Source organism: Tasmannia lanceolata, unplaced genomic scaffold (assembly GCF_043159265.1).
Source record: "Tasmannia lanceolata isolate RefF3 unplaced genomic scaffold, GAP_Taslan_0.1 ptg000002l, whole genome shotgun sequence".
NCBI classification, from domain to species: domain Eukaryota; kingdom Viridiplantae; phylum Streptophyta; class Magnoliopsida; order Canellales; family Winteraceae; genus Tasmannia; species Tasmannia lanceolata.
In genome coordinates this window covers 43921288-43944490 of record NW_027518679.1, presented here as the reverse complement: position 1 = coordinate 43944490, position 23203 = coordinate 43921288, and the positions used below count along the sequence as shown (strand labels likewise).

The window sequence follows — 23203 nt, the reverse complement described above, 5'->3', positions numbered from 1 at the left end:
TGGAGTGGCCAGAGAAGAAAAGAGGGTTGGTTAATATATCCCTTTCCTTTAAATCTGCATTTTATCCGAAAGGTAATTACAAGACTAGTCATAGAAAAAGGGAGATGATAAATTCGCACCCACTGTAGGATAATTCGCATCACTGATAACGTGAATTATGCAGACTTCAACGCTTTTTGACGTCAAATCACTTTACCAGGAGTGCGAATTATCCTACAGAGGTGCGAATATATCATCACCCTAGAAAAAACAGAAAATAAGTTAAAGCCTCTTTCCTCGTCTTCACCACCAAAGAAACTCAGAGCTTTCATAACTTCTACCAAATCTAAACCCTAACCCTAATCAACGAGAAGCTCACATCTCTTTCCTTTTTCGATGCCCTAATCTCTAAATCTCAGAAACCCTTTTTTTTTTTTCAAATTTTTAGTCATGATTACCAGTTTTGATCCCGTTGAATCTTTCCATAACACCCTTCACACAATCAAAGATGCGTTCTTGCCTTTGGAATCCGGATTCTGGAGATCCATGAAAGATCTCGAGTCCTGCTTTCAAGGTCCGAAAAATGCGGTTGAAAATCTAGAATTCTTGAACGAGAGAAAGAAACACTCGTCGATTAGGGTTAGGGTTAGGGTTCCGTTGACAACCTTAACGATTTTTCAGAACTCGAATGGTCTAGATACGGGGTCCTCGAGGAAAGGATCGAGAGAGAGCAATGATTTTCGTGAAGATATGTCTCTGTTTCTTAACGGTTTTGTTCTAGGGTTTCTGAGTACGTACAAATTCGTAAAGGAGTGTTTTGAGAAACAGTTTGTCAAACAGAATTGCCGTTTGGATTCGTGCGTAGAATCATCGATTTTTTCTGGTAAATCAATTCAGAAGGAATCCAATGGTAAGCTCTCGGTAGAATTTCAGAGCATGGAATCATCAATTAATGAAGGGGAAGTTTTGTCTTTAGAACTTTTTTTAGGGTTTGTGTTTGATCATCTTGTTGAAAATCTTCAGAAGTTTGAGCATTTTAGGAAAGAAATCAGTCATAAGGGTTGTGATCTAACCAACTCGTGCTGTTCTACTCAGTTTGATCACTTAGGGTTGATTGGGGGTTTGGTGAAAGGGGGGAAGGAAGATGAGAATGGCTTTATTACAAATCTAGGGTTTGCGAGAGTGGGGGGTGTGCCGCCGAGTCTTGTGGGAGCAAGCTCTTCTGTTAAAGAGGAGGTTGAGACTGTTGACAACAGGGAAGAAGTGGAGGGCAGTTCAACACAGAAGACTGGAAATGCATTGCTGAATATTCCATTATCGAATGTTGAGCGCTTGCGTTCCTCACTGTCTACCGTTTCATTGACGGAATTGATTGAGCTTGTCTCTCAATTAGGGCGGTCTTCTAAGGATTATCCTGATAAGAAGAAGCTTTTCTCTGTTCAGGACTTCTTCAGGTATACAGAGTCTGAAGGTGAGTGACCTTCTACTCTTTAAGTACCTTCATTGATGGTTCGGCTTTCCATTGGCTAAATAGTGGGTTCTTGTTTGTGGGTTTTAAGAATTGAAATAACTAGTTTTTGCTTAAATTCATGACATTGCATGGTGGGAGCTAGTTGGCTTTATGTGAAGAAATTACGTTTATCAACAGTGCCAAACATCACCAAGCATGGTTTTTGGTCTTCTAGCTTCTCATTGAATTTGTTTACACCATATCATTAATTGGCACAGATTTTAATACTGGTATTGGAGTATTTACAACTTGTTTTCAAGTATAATGCATGGATATGGTGCATATACAGTTTATATTTAAGTATACTGTCTCATAGCTTTCTACTTGCCAGATTTGAGTTATATTGTGATCTTGAATTCTTTTTTAAGAATGACCAATCTTTCAACAATTGCAGACAGAACATAAGTTTCTCTAGATTGCCACTACTGTGCCTATTTTTCAGCAAATTAAGAGCATGGTGCTGTAGGTTAGGAAAACTATAGTGAACAATTCAAAATATGATCACACAATTTGATATATTTTGTGCCCTATTTTCCTATACAAACTCCTGTCGTTGAGGATTGTGTTAAAATGTTCTATAGTTAGCTATCCTTTTTCTTCTATTACTTCAGTACTGTAATTACTTTGAGGAGCTGTATCAAATGGGGGATGTCTTGTGGGCATTAATTATCACATAGTCTGGGTTAGCATATTTGTATATGAAAAATAGGAACGAAAGTTTAATGTGATAATTTGATGCTATAAAGGTGCCTCTTTCTCAAATGACTTCCAGCCACTCTTAAGTGATATTCAAGTGTGTCATATCTCTGCTATTCGGGGATTATATATTTTTAACTGACCATGGTTCTGTCATTTTTTAAGACACCCCCTAGAGTTCTGACAGAAAGTATAGATATTGGGGTATGTTGTGTTAGGTCCTTTCATCTTCAGCTTGTACTTTTAATTATTTGGGTAGTTATGTATCGATTAACTATCTTGTGGACTGTTTCCATAGATGATTTTTCAATTATTATTCATCATTTGAAACCAACTATATGTGATCACAGGAAGGCGGTTTTTTGAAGAGTTGGATAGAGATGGTGATGGTCAGGTGACACTCGAAGATCTTGAAATTGCAATGGGAAAGAGAAGATTACCACGGAGATATGCTCGGGATTTTTTGCGTCGTACCAGGAGTAACTTATTTTCAAAATCATTCGGGTGGAAGCAATTTTTATCCTTGATGGAACAGAAGGAGCCAACCATTCTTCGAGCTTATACTACTCTATGTTTGAGTAAGTCTGGAACATTGCAAAAAAGTCAAATCTTGACATCCCTTAAAAGTGCGGGCCTTCCAGCCAATGAAGATAGCGCTGTGGCTATGATGCGGTTTCTGAATGCAGACACTGAAGGGTCTATTTCTTATGGCCATTTTCGAAATTTTATGCTGCTTCTTCCTTCCAAGCGCCTTGAAGATGATCCTCGGTAAGTTGAATTTAGATTATTCATGTGAACTACTCACATTCAGAAGTTTTTATAGATCATGTCTGAAATTCGCACTTTGAGTTCCACGAAATTATTTTTAACGTAGTTCATAGATCTAGTTGGTTCCTGTTTATTTGTCAAATGTCTGATAAATGTCAGCTTTTAAATATGTTGAATCAATTTTATATTAACTTCTATTGATTTACGTGAAATTTTTCTGTAAAACAATGAAAATACTTCTCATTAATTTGAATTTTTAAGTGAGCTATGAGCATTGTTCTGTATTCATGCTATTCTTCAACAAAAAGTATACAACCTTTGGAATTTTTTTTTTGAACTGGTAATAAGTAGACTAAATTCTAGACAACCTTGGGAATTGTAGTGCACAAGGAGACTAAATTCTTGATTAACAGTAGAAGAATGCTATTGCTAAGTTCATACACGTACACATACACATATTACACATATGTTCTTGATTAATAATGTAGGGAGTTGTTTTTTTTTCCCAGTAGGTAAGCTGGGATTGAATCCGCGACCTCAAGGTTGAGATACAAAGCCTCAACCATTGAGCTACATGCCAAACCCCTAGGGAGTTGTTTTATGTGGTGTTGTTTGCCAAAATTGGGGTAGAAAGGATCATAGATGGGTTACTTTTGTGTCTCTAGGGAGTTAGAGGAATAATTGCAGTGTTCGGATATTGTAAGTTCAAATGAGGGCTGAAAGAAGCCCTTGGTCATTTGAGTGTTGCAATTTTGGAATGTCACTGATAGAGGAAGCTGACAGTCGTGGAGTTTTCCAACAAAGGTGAAAGGAAACAAATCTGGCTAGCAGAGATTTTCAGTCGCAGAAGCTCATCGTTAAACACATTATGAGAGGTTAGAGATGACATGAAGTTGGAACTGCGGCGCAAGATAATTGGGCTGAGCGAAGTGGGTAGAAGCGAAGAAAAGGAGGATGTCATTATTAAGGAGATCATCAAATTCTATAAAAGGCTTTATTTGAAGGAGGAAACCCTCCATATCCCCAAAGGAATTGCTTTCGACCAGATTGATCTGTTGGAGAGAGATCCTAGAGAGGCTTTTTGAAGTTGAGGAAATCACACAGGGACTTTTTTCTCTTCAAGGAGACCGTGCGACGGGACTGATTGATTTTGCGTAGCTTTCTTCCAGCAGTCCTGGGAGGGGCTGAAAGAAGACTTATTGATTTTTTTTTTCAAAACATTCTACGACAATCTAGGGCTAAATAGAAGTACTTGAGCTACTTTTATAGCCTTGATCCCAAAAATTGAAGGTAAAAAATATGATATCGGATTCCAGGCCGACCAGTTTGGTAAACTGTCTATAGTGCTAGCCAAAGTCCTGGCAGAAAGTATAGAGAAAGTGTTACTTTCATTTATATCTCATATCCAATCGGGTTTTATTAAAGGAAGGCATATTCTTTACATTGTTTTGATGGCGAATGAGATGGTGGATTGTCTAAGTCTCAGCATAAATGCATCATTTGCAAGCTAGATATGGAAAAAGGCTTGCGATTGGGTGGATTGAAGATGCTTAGAATATCTTTTGGATCGTATGGGCTATGGATGCATGTGGTGGGGATGGATCTATAGAAGTGTTTTGCCGGCGTGGTTCTCTGTTCTTATAAATGATTCCCCCCAAAGGTTTCTTCAGATTAGAGAGAGGCTTAAGGCGGGGTGATTCACTCTGTCCTTTCTTGTTCACCATAGTAGCCAAATCTTTCAATAGAATGATGGAGAAGGACAGACCTTCTGATCTCACTGAGTGGCTTAGGGTGGTAAGCCCGAGGATGGTTGTTACCCATCTCCAATATGCGGATGCCATCCTAATTTTTGTAAGTCCCACGAGGAAAATGTGTTCAAGTTGAAACCTATAATTCGTTGTTATGAGGTGGTGTTAAGGCAAAGATCAAATTTTATCAAGTTGAAGTTGATGAGGTTGAGCCTTTCTGATGAAGAGATAGATAGGTGTGCTTCTCGACTTGGGTGTTCAGTAGATTGGGTCCTTTCAAGATACCTAGGCCTATCCCTTTGCGAAGGGAGACCGAAGCTCAGCATTTGGGATGTGGTTGTTGAGAAAGTGCAGACACTTGTCGAATTGGAAAAGGAACTATACTTTCTTAGGGGGCAGGATCACCATGATCAAGGCAGCTTTAGCCATTATCCCGGTTAATAATTTGTCTCTTTTTGGTGTTCGGCGACAATAAATCATGTTGAACAACTCCAAAGGAATTTTCTCTGGGGAGATTCCGAGCTTGAAGTTGCAGGCGGGCTTAGATTTCACAATCTTAGAGTTATGAACAAAGCACAATCTTAGAGTTATGAACAAAGCTCTCATTGGTAAGTGGCTCTGGAGATATGGAGAGGAGAGCAATCAGCTGTGGACTCACGTAAGTAAGCATAAGTATGGGAACCACCCATGTCACTGGAGTTCTGGTGATAATTACAGGCAAAGTGGGGTGACGGTGTGGAGGGACATTTTGAAGCAGCCAACTAATTTCTCAAGAGGGATCAGATACAGATTATACATAGGAGATAGGGTTGAGCTTTGGAAGGATAGTTGGTGGGTTGAGCTTTGGTAGGATAGTTGGTGCAAAGCGAAACCTTTAATGGAGTTGCTTCCGAATCTATTTGGCAGTGGGTAAAGAAGCTTTAATTAAAGATTCCTTTGATCAAACCAGGGAGATGGTGACCTGTGAGGTTCAGTTTAGGAAAAAAAAATCCTTGACTGAGATTTAAACAGGGTAGCCTATTCCTTGAATGATTGGAGGCCACATCATGAGAGACGCTAGGGACAAAATGGTCTGGATTTGGAACTCCGTTAAGGTGTTTAATGTGGAGTCTTTTACCCTCATCTCATTCCAATGACGTCGTCAACTGCAGCGAGAAGAGTTTGGAGTATATCAGCTCCTCCTAGAGTGTGCGCCTTCTGTTGGATGGATGCCCTGGATACAATTATGATGGCCAACCATCTTCGTAATCAAAAGATGTTGATTGGAGACCACTGCGCTTAATGTTTAGAGGCATTGGAGGTTGCTGATAACCTTTTCATCCATTGCAGCATGTCTAGGTAGGTATGCCATCGCATTCTTCAACAGTTTGGTATGTTTTGGGTTTTCCTAGCCAGGCCTATAAATCTCGTTGAGAGTTGGATGGGTATCTCTTGGCCTTAAAAAAGGCAAGATCATATGGAGATTGGTTCTGTTAGCTACGCGGTGGGTATTATGGAAAGAAAGAAACAACCGGATCTTCAAAAGTGTCTCTATAGAGCCTCATTCTATTTTTTATGAAGGTGATGTATTTAACTTGCAGATTGATGCAAGTAATCCCTTAGAAGCAGGAACCTTCTCTTGGGGTGCCGCTCCCACCTCGGAACCTCGATTCGGCGCTCCTTAGGAAGGAGTTTCCAGGAAGTGCGACCCAGAGAGACGGGAACCGCTCTAATGACTCTCCCAGCGTGCTTCTATTACTCTATAAGTCCCACCGCCACCAACTTCCTTACATCAAACTCCTCCAACTCTTCAAAGTACTTCATTGGGACAAGCACAAAGGCTTGTGCATTTTTAGAAGGCACGATGAACGAGTGCACACGAATGAAGATGGTTAGAAACTAGCTTTAAGATGTACTTAAATTTTGAAAGATACATATCAAATTGGTTAGAAACTATTCTTTTTTGTGTACTAGAATTTTGAAAGATATATAAAGAAAATATTACAGACACGCTCCCATGGCGCTCCCAAACTTAGACTCTTCTAGACCCACGCTTCCCCCGCCTCCCCCGCCTCCCCCCCCGGCTCGCGCCCGCTTCGTGCTTCTAAGAGTAATCCCTTACTTTAGGGATGCATCTAGCTACGCTCTAATCTGTAACTGGAGGGAAGTGTGTAGGAGCTCAGAGAAGATTGATGTCCTTGCTTATAAGTTGACCTCGCCAGATCCTGGGAAGTTGAAATTCAACTTTGATGGGTCGGGCATAGGTAACCCCGACCTCTCTGGAATTGGTGGATCCTTAGAGATGACAAAGGTTTTGCTCAGTGGGTGTTTTTTGGCCAAACTGGAATTAAGGATTCCAATGAGGCCGAGGTGATGACCATCTTACAAGGTATCAAGCTCTTAGAAGAGGGTGAGGCAGAGCACATGATTGTGTAAGGAGACTCCAAGAATCTAATAAGATGGTTGGATCATATGAGTCTGCATCCTTGGATGTATGCTAATGCTATCGAAGAAATAATCCAGGACTGATTGAGAGGGCCACGAGATCATTTTTCAGCATGTCAGGAGACCGGCTAATTGTGATGCTGATTGTCTAGCTCGAGCATGAGTTGACAGAGCTCACTTAGAGTTGTTCGATTTTCTTACTCCTTGGCGCTGTTTTCCCTTTCCTTTTCCTCTTTTTTTCTTCTTCTTTTCTTGCTAGTATACTTTGATTTCTTATATTTGACCAAGTTTTAGTACATCTCTTCACTATTAAAAAAATAAAAAATATCGAACGCCTAGTGACATGTGCTGTTACGTGTCTGATAGTTCTTACATTTTGTATGTAATTCATATAAAAATTTATACATAATACATACACCACATTTCAGTATGTAAGGTGATTCACCTTTTACATAATTATATGAAATGTGGTGTATTTTTATTAAGGTCACTATCCAATCGGTCCTGGATTTTATGTAAAACATACTGAGATGTGGGTTGGCAAAAATACACCACATTAAAACATACCAATATCCTTTTGTGAGTGAATCACTCTTATTAAGGTCACTATCCAATCTTCTATCTACTTTATGTCTCTCTTCGAGATTCCTATTGGGTAGGCAAAATATATTGAAACGTTGCAACAAAAAGAGGAAATCTGGGAATTACTTGCTTTGCTGAAATCAAATTGTTCAACTTAAGTAGCCAACCATATTCTCTTTTAATTTCAGTAACTTATTACCTATTTACTTGTAGAATGGTTTTTTATATTATACTATGTGAAAAAAATTAAAAATAACAGAAGAGGGTGATCTTTGTTTAGTTTTGTGCACAATCTTTGGCTTCTATCCTTCTTAGGGAATCTTCGTATATGTTTACTGGTTTCAAATTGATATTCACAATTTTTAATTACACTTACAGGAGTATCTGGTTTGAAGCTGCTACTGTTGTTGCTGTTGCTCCGCCTGTGGAAATACCTGCTGAAAGTGTTTTGAAATCTGCTTTGGCAGGGGGCCTTGCTTGTGCACTTTCTACTTCCTTAATGTATCCTGTTGATACAATGAAGGTAAATTCTTCCACTTAAGTAATACTTGATCTTGATTATTTGATATTACAGTGTGCTATATCTTTCTGGCATTATTCTGCTATGTGATTTTAATGTGCTTTACCAACACACACATTTGTACTGGCATGTATAAATGAATAAAAAGAGGCACTGATATCGACACTAACATTTTTTGATAATTGCACCAACTTACCTTTTCTTTTCTTTTTAAATGGGCTTCTGATATCTTTTTGGGAATTGTAATAACCTTTGACAGCTGGTCAAATAATAGAAAACAAGGTGGGTTAGTGCAATAAAAAATTGGTAGTGAGAATATCAGTAGCCTAAAAAGAACGTAAAAACAAAATAAACCTTTTTTTTTTGTTTGAAAGGTAAAATAAACCTTTTTCTTGAACTGTTAAAATCTAATTTTGCATCCATAGGGATTAGTCCCGTCCTAGAATGGGGTGGGGATACCCTATGTCATAAAAAATCTAATGTTCATTAATGAAAACAGAAAGTGCACAAAGTGAGTGGAAAAAATTCAAATATTTTGATTATTTTCCATATTTTGAAATTACAAAAACTTAGACTAATTTACTTCCTAAGATGCTGTTCAATTTTTTGTGTTCCATTTTCATCTTTGAACATTCTGATGGATGTGCTATACATGAGGGGGCTCCTTTAACCATGAGATGACTAGAGCAAGTTGCCCTCAATCTTAATCTTTGTATGAGCAAATCCTCTCTAGCTCTTTAAACCCATTCCTTAACATCACTTCTGCCTCCATAGCTTGTCCATGTACCCTGCCAAGCCTTCATTATTGAGTTTCACAGATCCTAAAGTATTTTACACTCGTTTCTCTGCAACCTGCAGCGCAAACTCTCTCTTCTTACTATCAGAATTTAACTTTTGCTAGCTTACGATCAATGTATGACTAATCCTCTATGTGCCTGCGATTTTCCTGGTATTGCTTATAAATGCCATTAAAACAGCAATGCACGAGTGATCATTTTGAGATATGAAGGACAATATCTTGGATTAACTTTTCAAGAATTGCGTACCCCCCTCAAAAAAAAGAAAAAGAAAAAACGACTTTTCAGGGCTTGCGTACATCTCATTTTTACCTTGATTGCTATTTTTTTAACTGTTTCTTGGTTATCAGACTCGGGTACAAGCATCAACACTCTCATTCCCTGAACTCGTTTCAAAGCTTCCTCAAATTGGACTTCGAGGGTTATACAGGGGTTCCATCCCCGCCATTCTTGGCCAATTTTCAAGGTTAGCCTTGTCAGATTTGTCTTGCACTTTTTGGTAACTTTTTTATGAATGGTTTGCTTGTTATTTAATTTATTGACAGTCACGGATTACGGACTGGAATATTTGAAGCAAGCAAGCTTGTATTGATAAATATTTCCCCAACAATCCCAGAAATTCAGGTAATATCCAATTAGGTTACTTGAAGTTACTGTTTGTTTATTTGGTTTCTTTTTCAAATTGTGTGTTTGTACTACTTTTATTTCTGCTTTTTATTGTTTAGAGTTTTAGACTTGAGCCACGTAATCTTCTCTTCACCCCTCATTTCATTCGGATGTTTCTCATCTCATCCCACTTACAATTTTTAAAGCTGTTTAATCCCATTTTCTTCTAGTTCCACTTTATTCTCATTGTATCAATAGCTAAATTACGAAAAAAAGAAAACCATATAGATGTACTTGGAGGTTGTGATATGGTTCAACTGAAACACTTAAACTAAAGAAGCATGTTATTGCAGGTTCAATCTTTGGCATCCTTTTGCAGTACAGTCCTGGGAACAGCAGTGAGGATTCCATGTGAGGTATTGAAGCAACGGTTACAGGCTGGTATCTTTGACAATGTGGGTGAGGCGATTGTGGGTACACTCCGCCAAGATGGCTTCAGAGGTTTCTTTCGTGGGACCGGTGCAACACTTTGCCGTGAAGTTCCTTTCTATGTCGCTGGCATGGGACTATATGCAGAAGCCAAAAAGGTATGAAAATTATCATGTATGTATGTGTACCCAAGGTTTTAAATTTCGATTGAAATCCGAAATTTCGGGTTTCGGTTGAGACCGAAATCGAAATTGGGTGAAATCGAAACATTACAAAATTTCGAACGAAATTTCGTTTTCCCCGAAATTTAAGGGATATTACCAAAAATCTGGTTTTCATTCATTATTTTATGTTACCCCGAAATTTCAGCCGAAATTACCGAAATTTTGTACGGGCTAAAATATTCCGTTATTTGATTTCGATAGATTTCGTCTGAAATTTCGGTTTCGGTGAGGACCGAAACGCATTCCAAAACCGAATTTCGGGCTTCGGGCCAAATTTCCTAAATGTACCAAATTTCGGCCAAAATTTCGGTCCGAATTTTGTTAAAATGATTTTTTTATAAATTTTTTTTTGCCGAATTTTGGCCCGAAATCTCGACCCAAAAAATGAAATTTCATATTTGTTTACCAAATTTCGGTTTCAGCTGAGTCCGAAACCGAAACCAAAACCGAAATTTAAAACCATGATGTGTTCTCTGTTAGCATGTTTTGTGCTCAAGATGGCGTGTCTTCTTTAATCATTCAATATGAATTACCATGTTTGTCTGTACATATGTTGCAGTGTGGCTAGTTTTGTGTTGGAATTTATGAACAATCTTGGGTTCTGAGTCATTCAACCAACTACAACTTAGATTTTGTTGCCCTAAATATTAGTTGCCTAAAAAGATAACAAGAATTTATTTGTCTAAACTTTTCACGTATGGTTGCGGTGTAGCTGGGGCTTCTTGCAATTTTTGGGGCATTTTAGTGGAAAAGGAGAAGTATTCCTTATTAGACAAATCCCAAGTCACCATAATATGCTTCATTTGCTGTGTATGCTTCTGGTTAGGTAAGGCATGTCAAGGCATACAAAATACCTGCCAGTCGGCCTAAAACACGATCAGAGTGCTTCAGAAGCCTCGTTAATCATGGATGAATGTTTCACCATTGCTCAGAAATAACAAATCCTCACTTTCCTAGAACATTGAAATCTTCTTAGTGTCTTAGATCTATGGAGCCCTGATACTTTATGACAGATGCCATTTTTTTTTATAAATGGTAACTTTACTGAAGTCCAAAAATCAGTACAGGTGAATCAGTTGAAGTGGGCAGCCTCTTTACAATCCGTGTACTACACCTTCCCTTATCCTATACAACAGTCTGCCGCTCAATATCTGTGGTAATGACTTCCATCTCCGGTTTCTCCACTCCCTACTTGGCGAGCTTATCCGCTTCCTCATTTGCTGATCTGAGCATGTGTGAATACTTTGGACGGATAACCCTGCAATAATCTCGGATCTCTCCATGATAATGTTGACCGATTTCCATGGGCCAGATGCCGACTCATTTGCCCATGCTATGACATTGGAAGAGTCTCCCTCCACTATGAGATGCCACATGTCCACATTCTCCGGTGCTTTACGTAGATGGGTCCACTTTTCCGCAGGAGCATATGTTCCCAGGTCAATAATCAATTAGAGAATGAAGAATTCTAATTTATCAAGTAGCTGCATCTGGGTACCAAAACCTATGGTGGTATTCATGAACAGACTTTAATCTTAGAAGTTATCACAACACTCACTCTGCGGAAGAGTGAATTCAGTGACCTGCCTATTGAATTCCATCTTCTGAAAATGCAAAGTTGAACAATCAAAATTTTCTGATTCTTAATCGTAAATAGAAGATATCATTGTTTCCAATGAAGGTAGCCATTCTTAATTTGTGCTTTGTATGTATTTTAGGCTGCTCAGCAACTTTTGAGGCGGGACTTGGAACCTTGGGAGACCATTTTGGTTGGGGCATTATCCGGCGGGCTTGCCGCAGTTGTCACTACTCCCTTCGACGTGATGAAGACTAGGATGATGACTGCACCTCAGGGCGTGCCAGTGTCAATGTCAATTGTAGCCTTTTCCATTCTCCGTCAAGACGGACCCCTCGGCCTATTCAAAGGAGCACTTCCCAGATTCTTTTGGATTGCACCTCTAGGCGCCATGAATTTCGCTGGCTATGAGCTAGCAAAGAAGGCGATGGACAATACCAAGAATCCTGCCAGTGATCAGTTGCCGGAAAAGAAGCTCTCCGGTTCTGGGTAACTTCTGGTAGAGATTCATTTATACCTTCATTCTTGCGATTTTTGTTTATAAATAACATTGAAGCTTTGCTGCAACTCTGAGTTTTTTCTGGCTATCAGCAGCAGATTCTTCAGAGGTTATCCATTGATATCTTTCGCTTCCTCGGCCTGTGTACATAAATGTTCCATAAATGTACAAGACCCATAAAATTTTGTCCTTTTTTTTGGGATTTGCTAGGCAACTGACATTGTGATTTCTTTTATCTGCGTACATAAATGTTCCATAAATGTACAAAACCCATAAAATTCTTTCCTTTTTTTTGGGAATTGTAGGCAATTTTGTGGAAAGCCATTTCGCGGCTGACTTTTGCATGAGGGAATAGCCACAGGCGCACTTTTCAGCTGATTTTGTCCTATTCGTTTAGTTAGTCAGAGGTGGCTGTTCTCTCATGCAAAAGTCAGCCGCAAAATGGCTTTCCGTGAAATAGCCTAGCAAATCCCTTTTTTTTAATGTATGTACATAGGATGAACTGAATCACTGTTTCTTGCAAATTTTTTTGAAGTGAACATTTCTCAGCAGTGCACTCAAGTGATAAACATAGAAAGATCTAGAAAGATCAGTAGAAATAACTAAGTAAAGACTAACCTAATCTTGGCTAGTATCTATTATCTAAATCAATCCGAGTTACTTAATCTACCCTCCCTGCCTAATTTCCTATAAAAGGTACCTAATAAACAGATCTTATAAGGTCTGGTATATCCTAAAACCAAATTAATTTATTCTACTAAAGTCCTGCGGAATTCCTTTCTTACTGGTACATTCCCAATTTTGCAGATTAATTGTTTCTGATCCTATAAAATCTTACTAATTCCGCTAGTACATTTCAAATTTTGCGGATTTTTTTTCTTCTCAAAATAAATTGTTTCTGATTCTATAAAATCTTTCTAATTCCACTGGTACATTCCAAATTTCGCAGATTAATTGCACCTGTGAATGTAAAGCCAACCGATATGTTTCTTATTCTAATACTTCAGCAAATGCTTTTCCCCGTATTAGTGGAATTCTTCCAAAAATCCTCTTTGATATTTTTATGGAACCCTAATTTATTATTTTTATCAATTGATTTGAATAGTTTTGTATTACATGATGTGGGAATTTAGTTCTAATCGAAATTTCTTTTGGTGTGGAATACTACTGGAATTAGGCTCTTTCAATTCAGTTCTTTTTCATTTTTTTTGTTTTGTATATTTTTCCTCTTCCTAAAAATGATATTTGCACTTCTGTTTTTTTTTTTTTTAATAATGACAGCCTTTTCTTTGATTTAACATTTTTTTTCCTTTTTTGTGTGTGTGCTTATGGAAAGAAAGATTATTTGCAGATTTTCTAATCAATTCTAATTATTTCCTTTTTTTTAAGAGAGAATCCATTTTGGTATCATTTGATTATAGCACTATACCTGTTTTGGAAGGATTTTTGTAGGCTTGAGGGACGGCTTTAAAATTTTTTTTTTTTTTTTTTTTTTTGAGTGGATCCATTTTATTAGGATTCATAGGATTTATTTATGGCTTGAAGGAGGGCAGGAAAGGAATATGTTACAGAAGGAATGTTTAGAGGTTTATAGATAGATAGAGATATTAGCCCAAAAACTGGAAGCTCTAAGTGTGGTAATATTTTGGTAATACTTGGGATTTTGGTTGAGAAATTATTGATTTGAAGATAATTTTTCAAAATAACTAATATAAAAAATGCCATTCTCATAACCTCAGTCATGCAAAAGCTTTCTTTTATGAGTTTTTATATGGTGCCTCCCCTGTAAGTATACAGGGCGTAGAGAGAAAAAACCACCCACCTTGATTTTTGATCCAACATGAACCCCCTTTTTTGACTTTTTGTTGGATTAAAAATCAATGGCGCCGCCCTTTACACTTGACGGTCGGCCACCATATAATTTCTCTTCTTTTATATATACTGATTACTAATTTTAATTCCTCATTTTTTCACTTTATTCTTCCTTTTTTACTTTCCCCTTCTATTTCTATCTCTTTCTACTTTTACTACTACTACTGCTACTTGAGGGGGAGGTATTAAGAGGGTGTGAGTGAGATGGCAAGAGTGCTGAAACCAGCTTGGCTTCAAGGGTTGCTTAAGAAAGAATTATTCTTTGATGTGAATTGTGAAACCTATAAGGAATGGCATGATAACTACATAAACATGTTTTGCTTGGATTGCTGTCAAAGCTTCTGCACCAACTGCATTCATTCTCATCCTTATCCTCTTTTTCATGTTCACTCTTCTCTTCTCTTCTTATTCATTATTTAACATTGCTATGTATGTAATTTATTTTATTTTTTAATCCTTCATGCTTTTTCGTTTTATGAGAGAGATTTGCTAATATACACTCAAATCTCTATACTATTTGAGTTTTAATTGGAGGTTCTCCCTCTGTTCGATTGGACGATCTCAAGGAGCACATCGATTGCTCTGATATCGTGGTATGGGAATTATACAAATAAAAGATGTATATTAATAATATGGGATTTGCTAGGGTCCATCGCAAAAGGCATTTCGCAGCATGCGACAGACCAGCCGCGAAATGCCTTTTGCGATGGACGCTAGCAATTCCCTAATAATATTGATGTGTACTTTTGTAATATATTATCAATTTGAGTCCATGTGTGACAGTTACACACACACACACACAAAGGCATGGTACGAGTGCAAGGAAATAATCGCACTACAATCAAAGATGGCAACAAGTGCCTTTATTGTTCTAGGGCTCTCCAAAAGCCTAATCTGTTCTGTTGCCTCTCCTGCAAGGTCAGATTCACCATACTCCTCAACCGTTACCTAGTTTTTTGGTTGGATGGGTTGAATTTATTAGTCAATTCTATGTACTTGGTTGATATTATTAGTCATAATCAATATTTAGTTTAATAGTCTCAAATTAGTAAATGCATGTAGATTATACGATAGACACAAGGAAACCTGTCAAGCATTCTACACAGGTTCTAGATTGGCTCTTCAAGCTCTCACTCTTCAAGGCTCTTTTAGATTGGCTCTTAAAGAAACACTTTATTTAAACTTTAGGTGTTTTTTGTTGGGTATACATAGTATAACCCCTGTATATGTTCTAATATAAGCCCAATAGGTAATGGGCCAAGTGTAGTGGGCCTTATGGGCTGGAGCCCATTAACTAAGTTCTTCTTCACGTAGAACTAGATATTTTAGTGAATTATGGAATTGTACTAAGTTCTTCTTTAGGTAGAACTAGATACTTTCATGTTTACACTGTTGGTTGGATTCATTTTTATGAAATCCATATTTGGTAATTCACAGGGATTAGCGAAAAAGGAGGAGCTTGTCCTGTTTTGGACTTTGATGGGGATGACTTACTTGATGAGTAAATCTTCTAAAGTCATGAAGACTATGCTTTCATTTTTGTATGTATAGAGTTGTTCACATTTTTGTAGAACTTAATTTTGGATCTCGATGAGAATCATGCCCCATGAATGAATTCATCTAAGATCAGTGAGGTTCACTTATATGTGAAACTGCCTTTTGGTTGAGTTTAGTTTATATCTAAAACTCTTGGTTAATCATAAAAGTATTCGTGTTTTCATATGGATTACAGATCTTTTATGATATGGTGATGTGGATGATTCAATATTTTGTTTGAACATCACACTATTTATCTATTGGATTGTGCCTTATGTAGAACATAAGGAGGAGATTATTGGGTATACATAGTATAACCCATATATATGTTCTAATATAAGCCCAACAGGTAATGGACCAAGTGTAGTGTGCCTTATGGGCTGAAGTCCATTAACTTATCAAAAACCCTTTAATATTCAGACATCTAAATAGGGGCCGGGAGCAGCTATCATGGCATTCCAAACTAGATGCCTCGAGAGCAATGCTTCAAGCAACCGACTCTCTTCCCTCCCCACCGACTTCAACATTTTTTTGTGTTTTGCTTTTCATTAATTTATCTTAGTGTAGGGGCGGTTATAAATTTGTAATATCCATTTCATTTTGTTGGGGGCGGTTACTTTAGTGATCTGATGGCAATTGACCGAATTTGGCAACCAATTCTGTATTGAGGTAAATGGAATGCCAGTAATTATATTATCATATTTATATTTGATATTCAATATGATATAAATTCAGGCGTGTGCTTTTCTACTCTCTTTTGACAAACAATATCCTCAAACATTTATACGTTTGGTATGACTGTTTCATGAGATTTTCTAGGCAATTTCGCGGAAGAGCATTTGATGGATGGCTTTCGTAGGAGGGCACAACAATACAGGCACAACTTTTAGTAATTGTCTTGTTAATTTAATTCATTGAAGACAGGGGAGGAGCCAGGAATTTGCTCTAAGGGGGGCAGAGAATGGTTCTTATAGCATGTTGGGGCCCACCATTTTACACTTCATATTTTACTAGCTGGACCCGCCATCTCCTCCTAACCCGTGCATATGAAGCCCGAATTTACAAATCATATTTTGTTGTAGTGGGGCCTACCAATGACACATCATGTTTGGATGGGTTGGCCCACTATTTTACACCCGTACACAGCATGAAAGAAAATCCCCTTCCGCTTTAAAAACCTAATGATTCCTAACGTTTTGTATGTTGTTAGCGCGTGATGACCGTGAAGTCCGGTAATTTTCAAAAAACTGATATGGGCCCACTTCATAGAATGATCCAAACCGTTCATTTGTTGGGCGTAAATTGTCTACTCCGCATAATAGAAATGAGACTGCCCATTGTAGAAACCGCTATATTTCGAAATCCTTGGGAGGGTTAGGATCATCCTATGGAGAAGATTTACGGGTTGCAAGTATTTATTTTGTGGCCCTGCATAAACAGATTGGATCAACCTATGAACTGGGATCCACAGTACTCATTTTTAAAATACCGGACTTCACATGCACACTAAATATATAATCTCATAGGGTGTGTGTGTGGGCATGTGTGTGTGTGTTAGAGAGAGAGAGAGAGGCAAGGTATCACAGGGAGATAGGGGGCAAATGTAGTGTCAGAGAGGGCCAAGGGGGCAAAAATTCCCTTCCTATGAATGGAAAAATCTGAATTTTCAGGGGGGCAACTGCCCCCCTTGACCCCCCTAGATTGTTCATTTAGTGTGATTTTTTATATATTAACCCATCAATGATTTTTGTCTAGTAGCCCATCTTTGGTAGGGATGACTAGATGGACTATTTTTTATCAAAAAAATAATAATTTGATGGTATATTAGCCATGTCGATTAATCCCTGCCGTACAAATGGTAGAGAGACATACCCAGATCAATGTAATGTGGTGAGATTCTAGGTTTTCTTCAGATTAGAATTTTGGACTTGTGAATAAGAGAAGAACTAAAAACCAGGTAAAAGGGTGTCCCCATTGGTTAATGTCCATTTACAATGGCATAGAAATTTATGATCATAACTGTCATAAATGGACATTGACCAATGTGTTGCCCTTTTACCCGCGGTTTTTACAAGGGTTTGTCTAGCATTCCTTATATATATATATATATATAGAGAGAGAGAGAGAGATAAAAAACGGTTCCTACACATATGTGTAGAGAGTTCTCTACACACTAGCTTAAAATACAGTGGGGGCCCACATTGTTTGGGTGATCCAAGCCATCCATTTTAAAGGCCCTCACATAGATAGGGTGTCTACAAAAAATTAGATCCATAGGATCATCCCAACCCTACGATTTGTGGAGGTAAAATGGATGTCTTTAAACCTTTACAAATTAGTCCATTTTTTGCCTCCACAGTTCGAATGGTTAGGATGATCCTATGGACCTGATTTTTTGTGGACACCCTATCTATGTGAGGGCCTTAAAAATGAACGGCTTGGATCACCCAAATAATGTGGCCCCCACTGTATTTTAAGCTAGTGTGTAGATAACTTATCTACACATGTGTGTAGGAACGGTTCTCTCTCACACACACACACACATATATATATATATGAAATTATTTAGAGGAAGGATAGATGCAACGACCCAATTTATGCAAGGGCAGGAGAAGGGCCCTCGAGTAGATCCACGTCATTTTAAAGTCGGTTGAGTAACTGAATTCGGTTGCACTTAATGACGTAGATCTATTCAAATGCTCTTGCATAAAAAGGGCCCTTGCATCTATTATTGCTCAATTATTTAATAAATTATTTTATCCAATACCACCGACCAGATCTCTTAATTAAGTCAAACTAAATAAAGAGCCATATATATAAAAGAGTTTTTATATGATGGCCGACCGTCAAAGTAACAAGGGCTAGGTGGCCCTTGTTACTTTGACGGTCGGCCACCATATAATTTCTCTACATATAATATCTTTAATAACATTTGTGAATTCCATAATGAGAATCCATATTACCCATATGTGTACCTCGATTGGACTTGCCCTTTAGTAATACCAAAGTTGTACATGTGACGCACATGAATCCCTCAGTTCTTGGAATTTTTTTATCCTATAAATAAAACAACCTGGATAAGACTGATCATTCTATTGGATGTCCTTCCTATATCTATAATCTATCTATCTATCTTCTATGATATATACTAAGCAGCTAACTTTCCGTTGTCATTCGTCCTTTCCAGAAAAGTTCTGGATTTTTCAGAAAAAGTTTTCCCGTAGAGTATTTTCCGTCCAAAATGGCCTTCGTGTTTTCTGGGCATACGGGAAATTTTTTTCCCGGAAATGATTTCCCCCCGGAAGTCAACAATTGCGGCCGCTTTTTTAATCCGAAATTACGAAACTCGGGCAATAATGACATAAAACTACCGATCGGGGGCTTTGCAAAATCTTGACTACATCCAGTCATTTTAATTACGGATTGGGGCACCTTGCAAACAATTGACGAAAACATGGTACTTTTTCTAACATGTGAGATGTGCATGTCATCCTGGCCTCGCCACTTAAGCCCATGCATAGCACGGGTGGACCCGCCTACCATTTGACATGGGCTTATTGGTTGGATGGGGCCCACCTCTTGCACATCATTTTTAATAGTTTGGGTCTGACCACTTTAGACCCATGCATAGCACGGGTCACCCTCAGTCCCACTGATGCATGGCATGGGCCTGCCATTTTACATGGGCTTCTCCATTGGATGGGGCCCACCTTTTGCACCTCATTTTTATTAATTTGGGTCTCACCACTTTAAACCCATGCATAGCCCGGGTGACCAGCGGGTTCACCCGTGCATGGCATTCCTTTTTTCTCTTCGGCACCCGTGCATGGCACGGGTTGCTTACTAGTTTGATCTATATTTGTGTATATTCATATTATAAACACTTCATATTTACTTAGGATATTTACTTTGACATATAGTGAAAGATCAAACTCACCTACTCATCTTGCAGGAAGGTACACCCACATAGTAATTTGCATATAATTTAACTAAATTTATTCATGTCTGTGAAGATCATCACCGACTTCCTTATACTTTTTGTTAAGGTTTGTTTGTTTGTTTGTTTTTTTTTTTTGGAGTATTTTTCCTTCTTAAAAACCTTGTGATAGCTTATTAGGAAGAGTTTGTGTCTATCTACGATTCTTAGTAGATAAGTTTAAAGGAGTTTTGTTTGGGGAGACAGCTTGGTTGTAGTTACCAAATCAAACAAGGTGCATGCTGTAATGTAAATAAATATTGAACGTGGAGTTCAAAATAAACAGAGTGCATGGATGTTTTTTTGCTTTGCAAGGCTTATTAACTCTTAGTTCTTTTTTATGTTTTTTTTTCATATCTCAAGCTTTTTCATCATCTCTTTCTTGTATTCTTCTTTCAAATACACGAAACAGAAGTTCACAATTTCTTGTAAAACTAAATTGCATGTTCAAATCGTAAGCTTGCGAATTTAGCGCACTCAAACACAAGAAATGACTTCAAGCGTCTGCAAAAAGAGAACAATTGATGGCACTCTTCTACTCTCTCGACGATAACCTTATGTGTATTCCAATGGGGAAATAGCAACCTTATGTGTGAGAGAAGAGGTCAGCCCTGTATTTATATTAACTAAAAGAGAAACACTAGACTCCACCCACTACGGAATCTTGTTCCTCAAATATGCTCACTAACCTTATTAGGCTTACATCAGGCCAGACATATAGTGATACTAAAATTTTACAATAGCCAAAACACTATGCAAGTCCACTAAAAATCTTACATTTCTTTCTTTAAATTTGGTTGCCGCGCGTTCAATAATAAAATGTTCTCATATAATATCATGCAATTGGAGTGTCATTACTAAACTTTAAAAGAATGAGACCCCTCTCTTATAAGTGTGGTTTTTTCAAAACTAAAGAAAGATAACGATGACTAATGTAAACCTGTTCTCATTTTTATACAATTTCTAAATTATCAAGGGAGAGGTTTTGTCTTATCATGAAAAAACAGAGGCAATTGCATTGACTTGGGGAGTGTAGAAAAATTGAAGCTTTGTGGGTGAGATAATAAAGGGTTTGAATCTAAGAATTTAAGGGATCTTAGAGGCAGCCAAACACACACCATCAGTACTTTCCGACATCTGGTAACATTGTTTGGCTCATAGGCAATAGGCTGTTAGGAGTTAGGCGGACATCTTTTTCTCATTGTGACTTGTGGAGGATTGCTAGACTAGGGTGTGAAGCTTGGTGGGTCACACAGTCGTTTTGATCAGGACCATTGGATCTCTAGAGTATGGTGAGAGACTGTGAGGCTTGGTGGGTCCCATGTGTTCGGTTGATCGGGACCATCAGATGTCTAGAGTAGGGTGTGAAGCTTAGTGGGCCTCACAGTCGGTTGATCAGGACCATCCAATCTCTAGATTGTAGGGTGTGAAGCTTAGTGGGGCCCCACAGTCGGTTGATCGGGACCTTCCAGTTATCGGAAAATTGTTGTGATTGGGTGTGGAACATACATCTGAAGGTGATTAATTCCTCTCCGGTTGAGTGGGAACGAGTAGGTACAAAATCAAGATTGTTGAAGTTGTAGAGCATTAGAAAGGAACCCACACGGTTTCTTTTCTGAAAGGTGACTCATATTGATGGGTAAAATAAGATATTTCAAAGTTATTAGCTAATCTTGGTGGAACAAAGATCATACAACAGAGTGTGATACACGGTGGGCCACCATTTTTTTTTCTTTTTAATGGACGAATATCAAAATGTAATAAGTTGGGCCCACTTGCTTTGAACCCACTTAGTGGTTGGTGGGACCCACTTGCTTTGACCTCCTATATTGATGATGAGAGTGTGACATGATTTAAATATGTTAATCTCTTATCTTTAATTAGTCTTCTTTTCAAAGGAAAAAAACAAAATGGTGAAGCATTTTTGTCAAACAAGAAAATATTTATCTTGCTTCTAGAAAGTCTATTGTCAATTTTCTAGCATTTGACTAACTCCTTTTGCAGGGTTCTGTTTTTTCTTGATAGAAGTTTCCCTGTTTCCTAGGAAATTTTCTTTGGAGCTGGGCCCTACAATTTCTCTTTATACTGTAAAAAACCTTCCTTTATCCAAACATTCCTATTCATTTGGAAAAAAGCTCTCTTACTGAGTTGAAACCAAAGTTGCTTTTATTACCTCAGTGGGTGGTGGGATCAAGTATGACCCACTTGTTTTTGACATATTTATATAATATTTCTAGGGATTTGCTAGCTACCATCGCACAAGCATTTTGCGGATGGCCTGTTGCATGTGAGAGCAGCCACCTCGTGAATGAAGACGAAATCTGCTGAAAAGTGAGCTCGTGCACCAAAATGCCTTCTGTGATGGACGCTAGCAAATCCCATATTTCTTTTTTGGGAAACTTTGTGATGGGTCCAAAATCTGCAACCAATCGGCTGTTGACACGTGGCCCTCACAGAGACCACTGCAAAGCCAACACCTGTCCCTGCTAGGTATGACATCTGGACCAATCAGGGACTTCCACCTGCCCCTCCTAGGTATGAAACCTGGTCCATACAGGGGCTACCACCTGTCCTGGACAGGTGGCTCAGGATCACTATAAATAGCCCTCATTTGTGCTAAGGTGGGGGATCTGAGATCAAAACCCTCAGCTTTTTGCTCTGACATTGCTCTGCACTCCTGCTCATACTGACTTGAGTGTCGAAGCGCCCGTTAGAAGCACCACTCCGGGTTGGTCTTCTGACCCTTTGTATCCTTGTCTGTGCCCTTGTGCAGCGCAGGACTCCATTGGCCCTTCAGCTGTGGCTTGCCAGATCAGCCCTTCCGGCCCTACCATAACCTGTTACCAATTTTAGACCTAACACTTTGTATGTTTCATATTGAGATTAAGATTAAGTATGACCCTTTTGCTTTGACCTCTTATATAATTAAGATTTGTATATGGGGAAACTTTAAATGTTTCACATTGAGATCAATCATTTCGAGACGCTTCATCAAGGTGTAAGAAGTTTGGGCCACTTGCCTTGAGCTCGATCCCTTACTGGGTGGTGGATCAAGGAGGGTCCATTTACTTTTACTTCATATCTATGAAGAGATGTGTGTGAAATAGCATTTAAAAATAGTGAATTAAGTATTTCAAAATGCAGATGCGAGAAAAAATGCCGCTAAAGCAAACCCTAGTCGACTTGGAAGACTTAAAGGAGATTTTATTGACTTTGTAAGGCAAAGTATGGACTCAAACAAGAACTCGGCCAATGTAAAAAGGAGTCGGGCGTGTCGAGGATGACATGCAGGAGTTTTGAAACTATTAGGCTTTGTTTTGTTAAACAATATCATGATTATTCGAGGGATTTAGTGTGGGCTTTAAATGCCGTTGCAGCGAAATTCATTGTTTGGATGCCAAACAGAACCAAAACGCCCGAAGACTACCTTGTATGATGGAGTGATCAGCGGTGGAGCCAAG

The 23203-nt window shown here is 38.4% G+C and overlaps 1 protein-coding gene across 2 annotated transcripts; it reads left to right on the top strand.

Moving 5' to 3' along the window:
* Positions 1-256: 256 nt before the first annotated feature.
* LOC143874288 (uncharacterized) lies at positions 257-12591 on the top strand. Of its 2 annotated transcripts, XR_013248988.1 has the most exons (8): positions 257-1450; positions 2536-2953; positions 8086-8230; positions 9375-9490; positions 9570-9648; positions 9984-10217; positions 11351-11722; positions 12002-12140. XR_013248988.1 is itself a non-coding variant. In XM_077376879.1 (7 exons), exons 1-7 carry the CDS (start codon positions 430-432, stop codon positions 12350-12352), a joined length of 2364 nt encoding a protein of 787 aa, XP_077232994.1. In that variant the 5' UTR covers positions 271-429; the 3' UTR covers positions 12353-12591. The 2 variants fall into 2 exon arrangements, 1 of the variants encoding a protein (XP_077232994.1); XM_077376879.1 differs by lacking the exon at positions 11351-11722 and having other exon boundaries at positions 271-1450; positions 12002-12591.
* The last annotated feature ends 10612 nt before the right edge of the window (positions 12592-23203 follow it).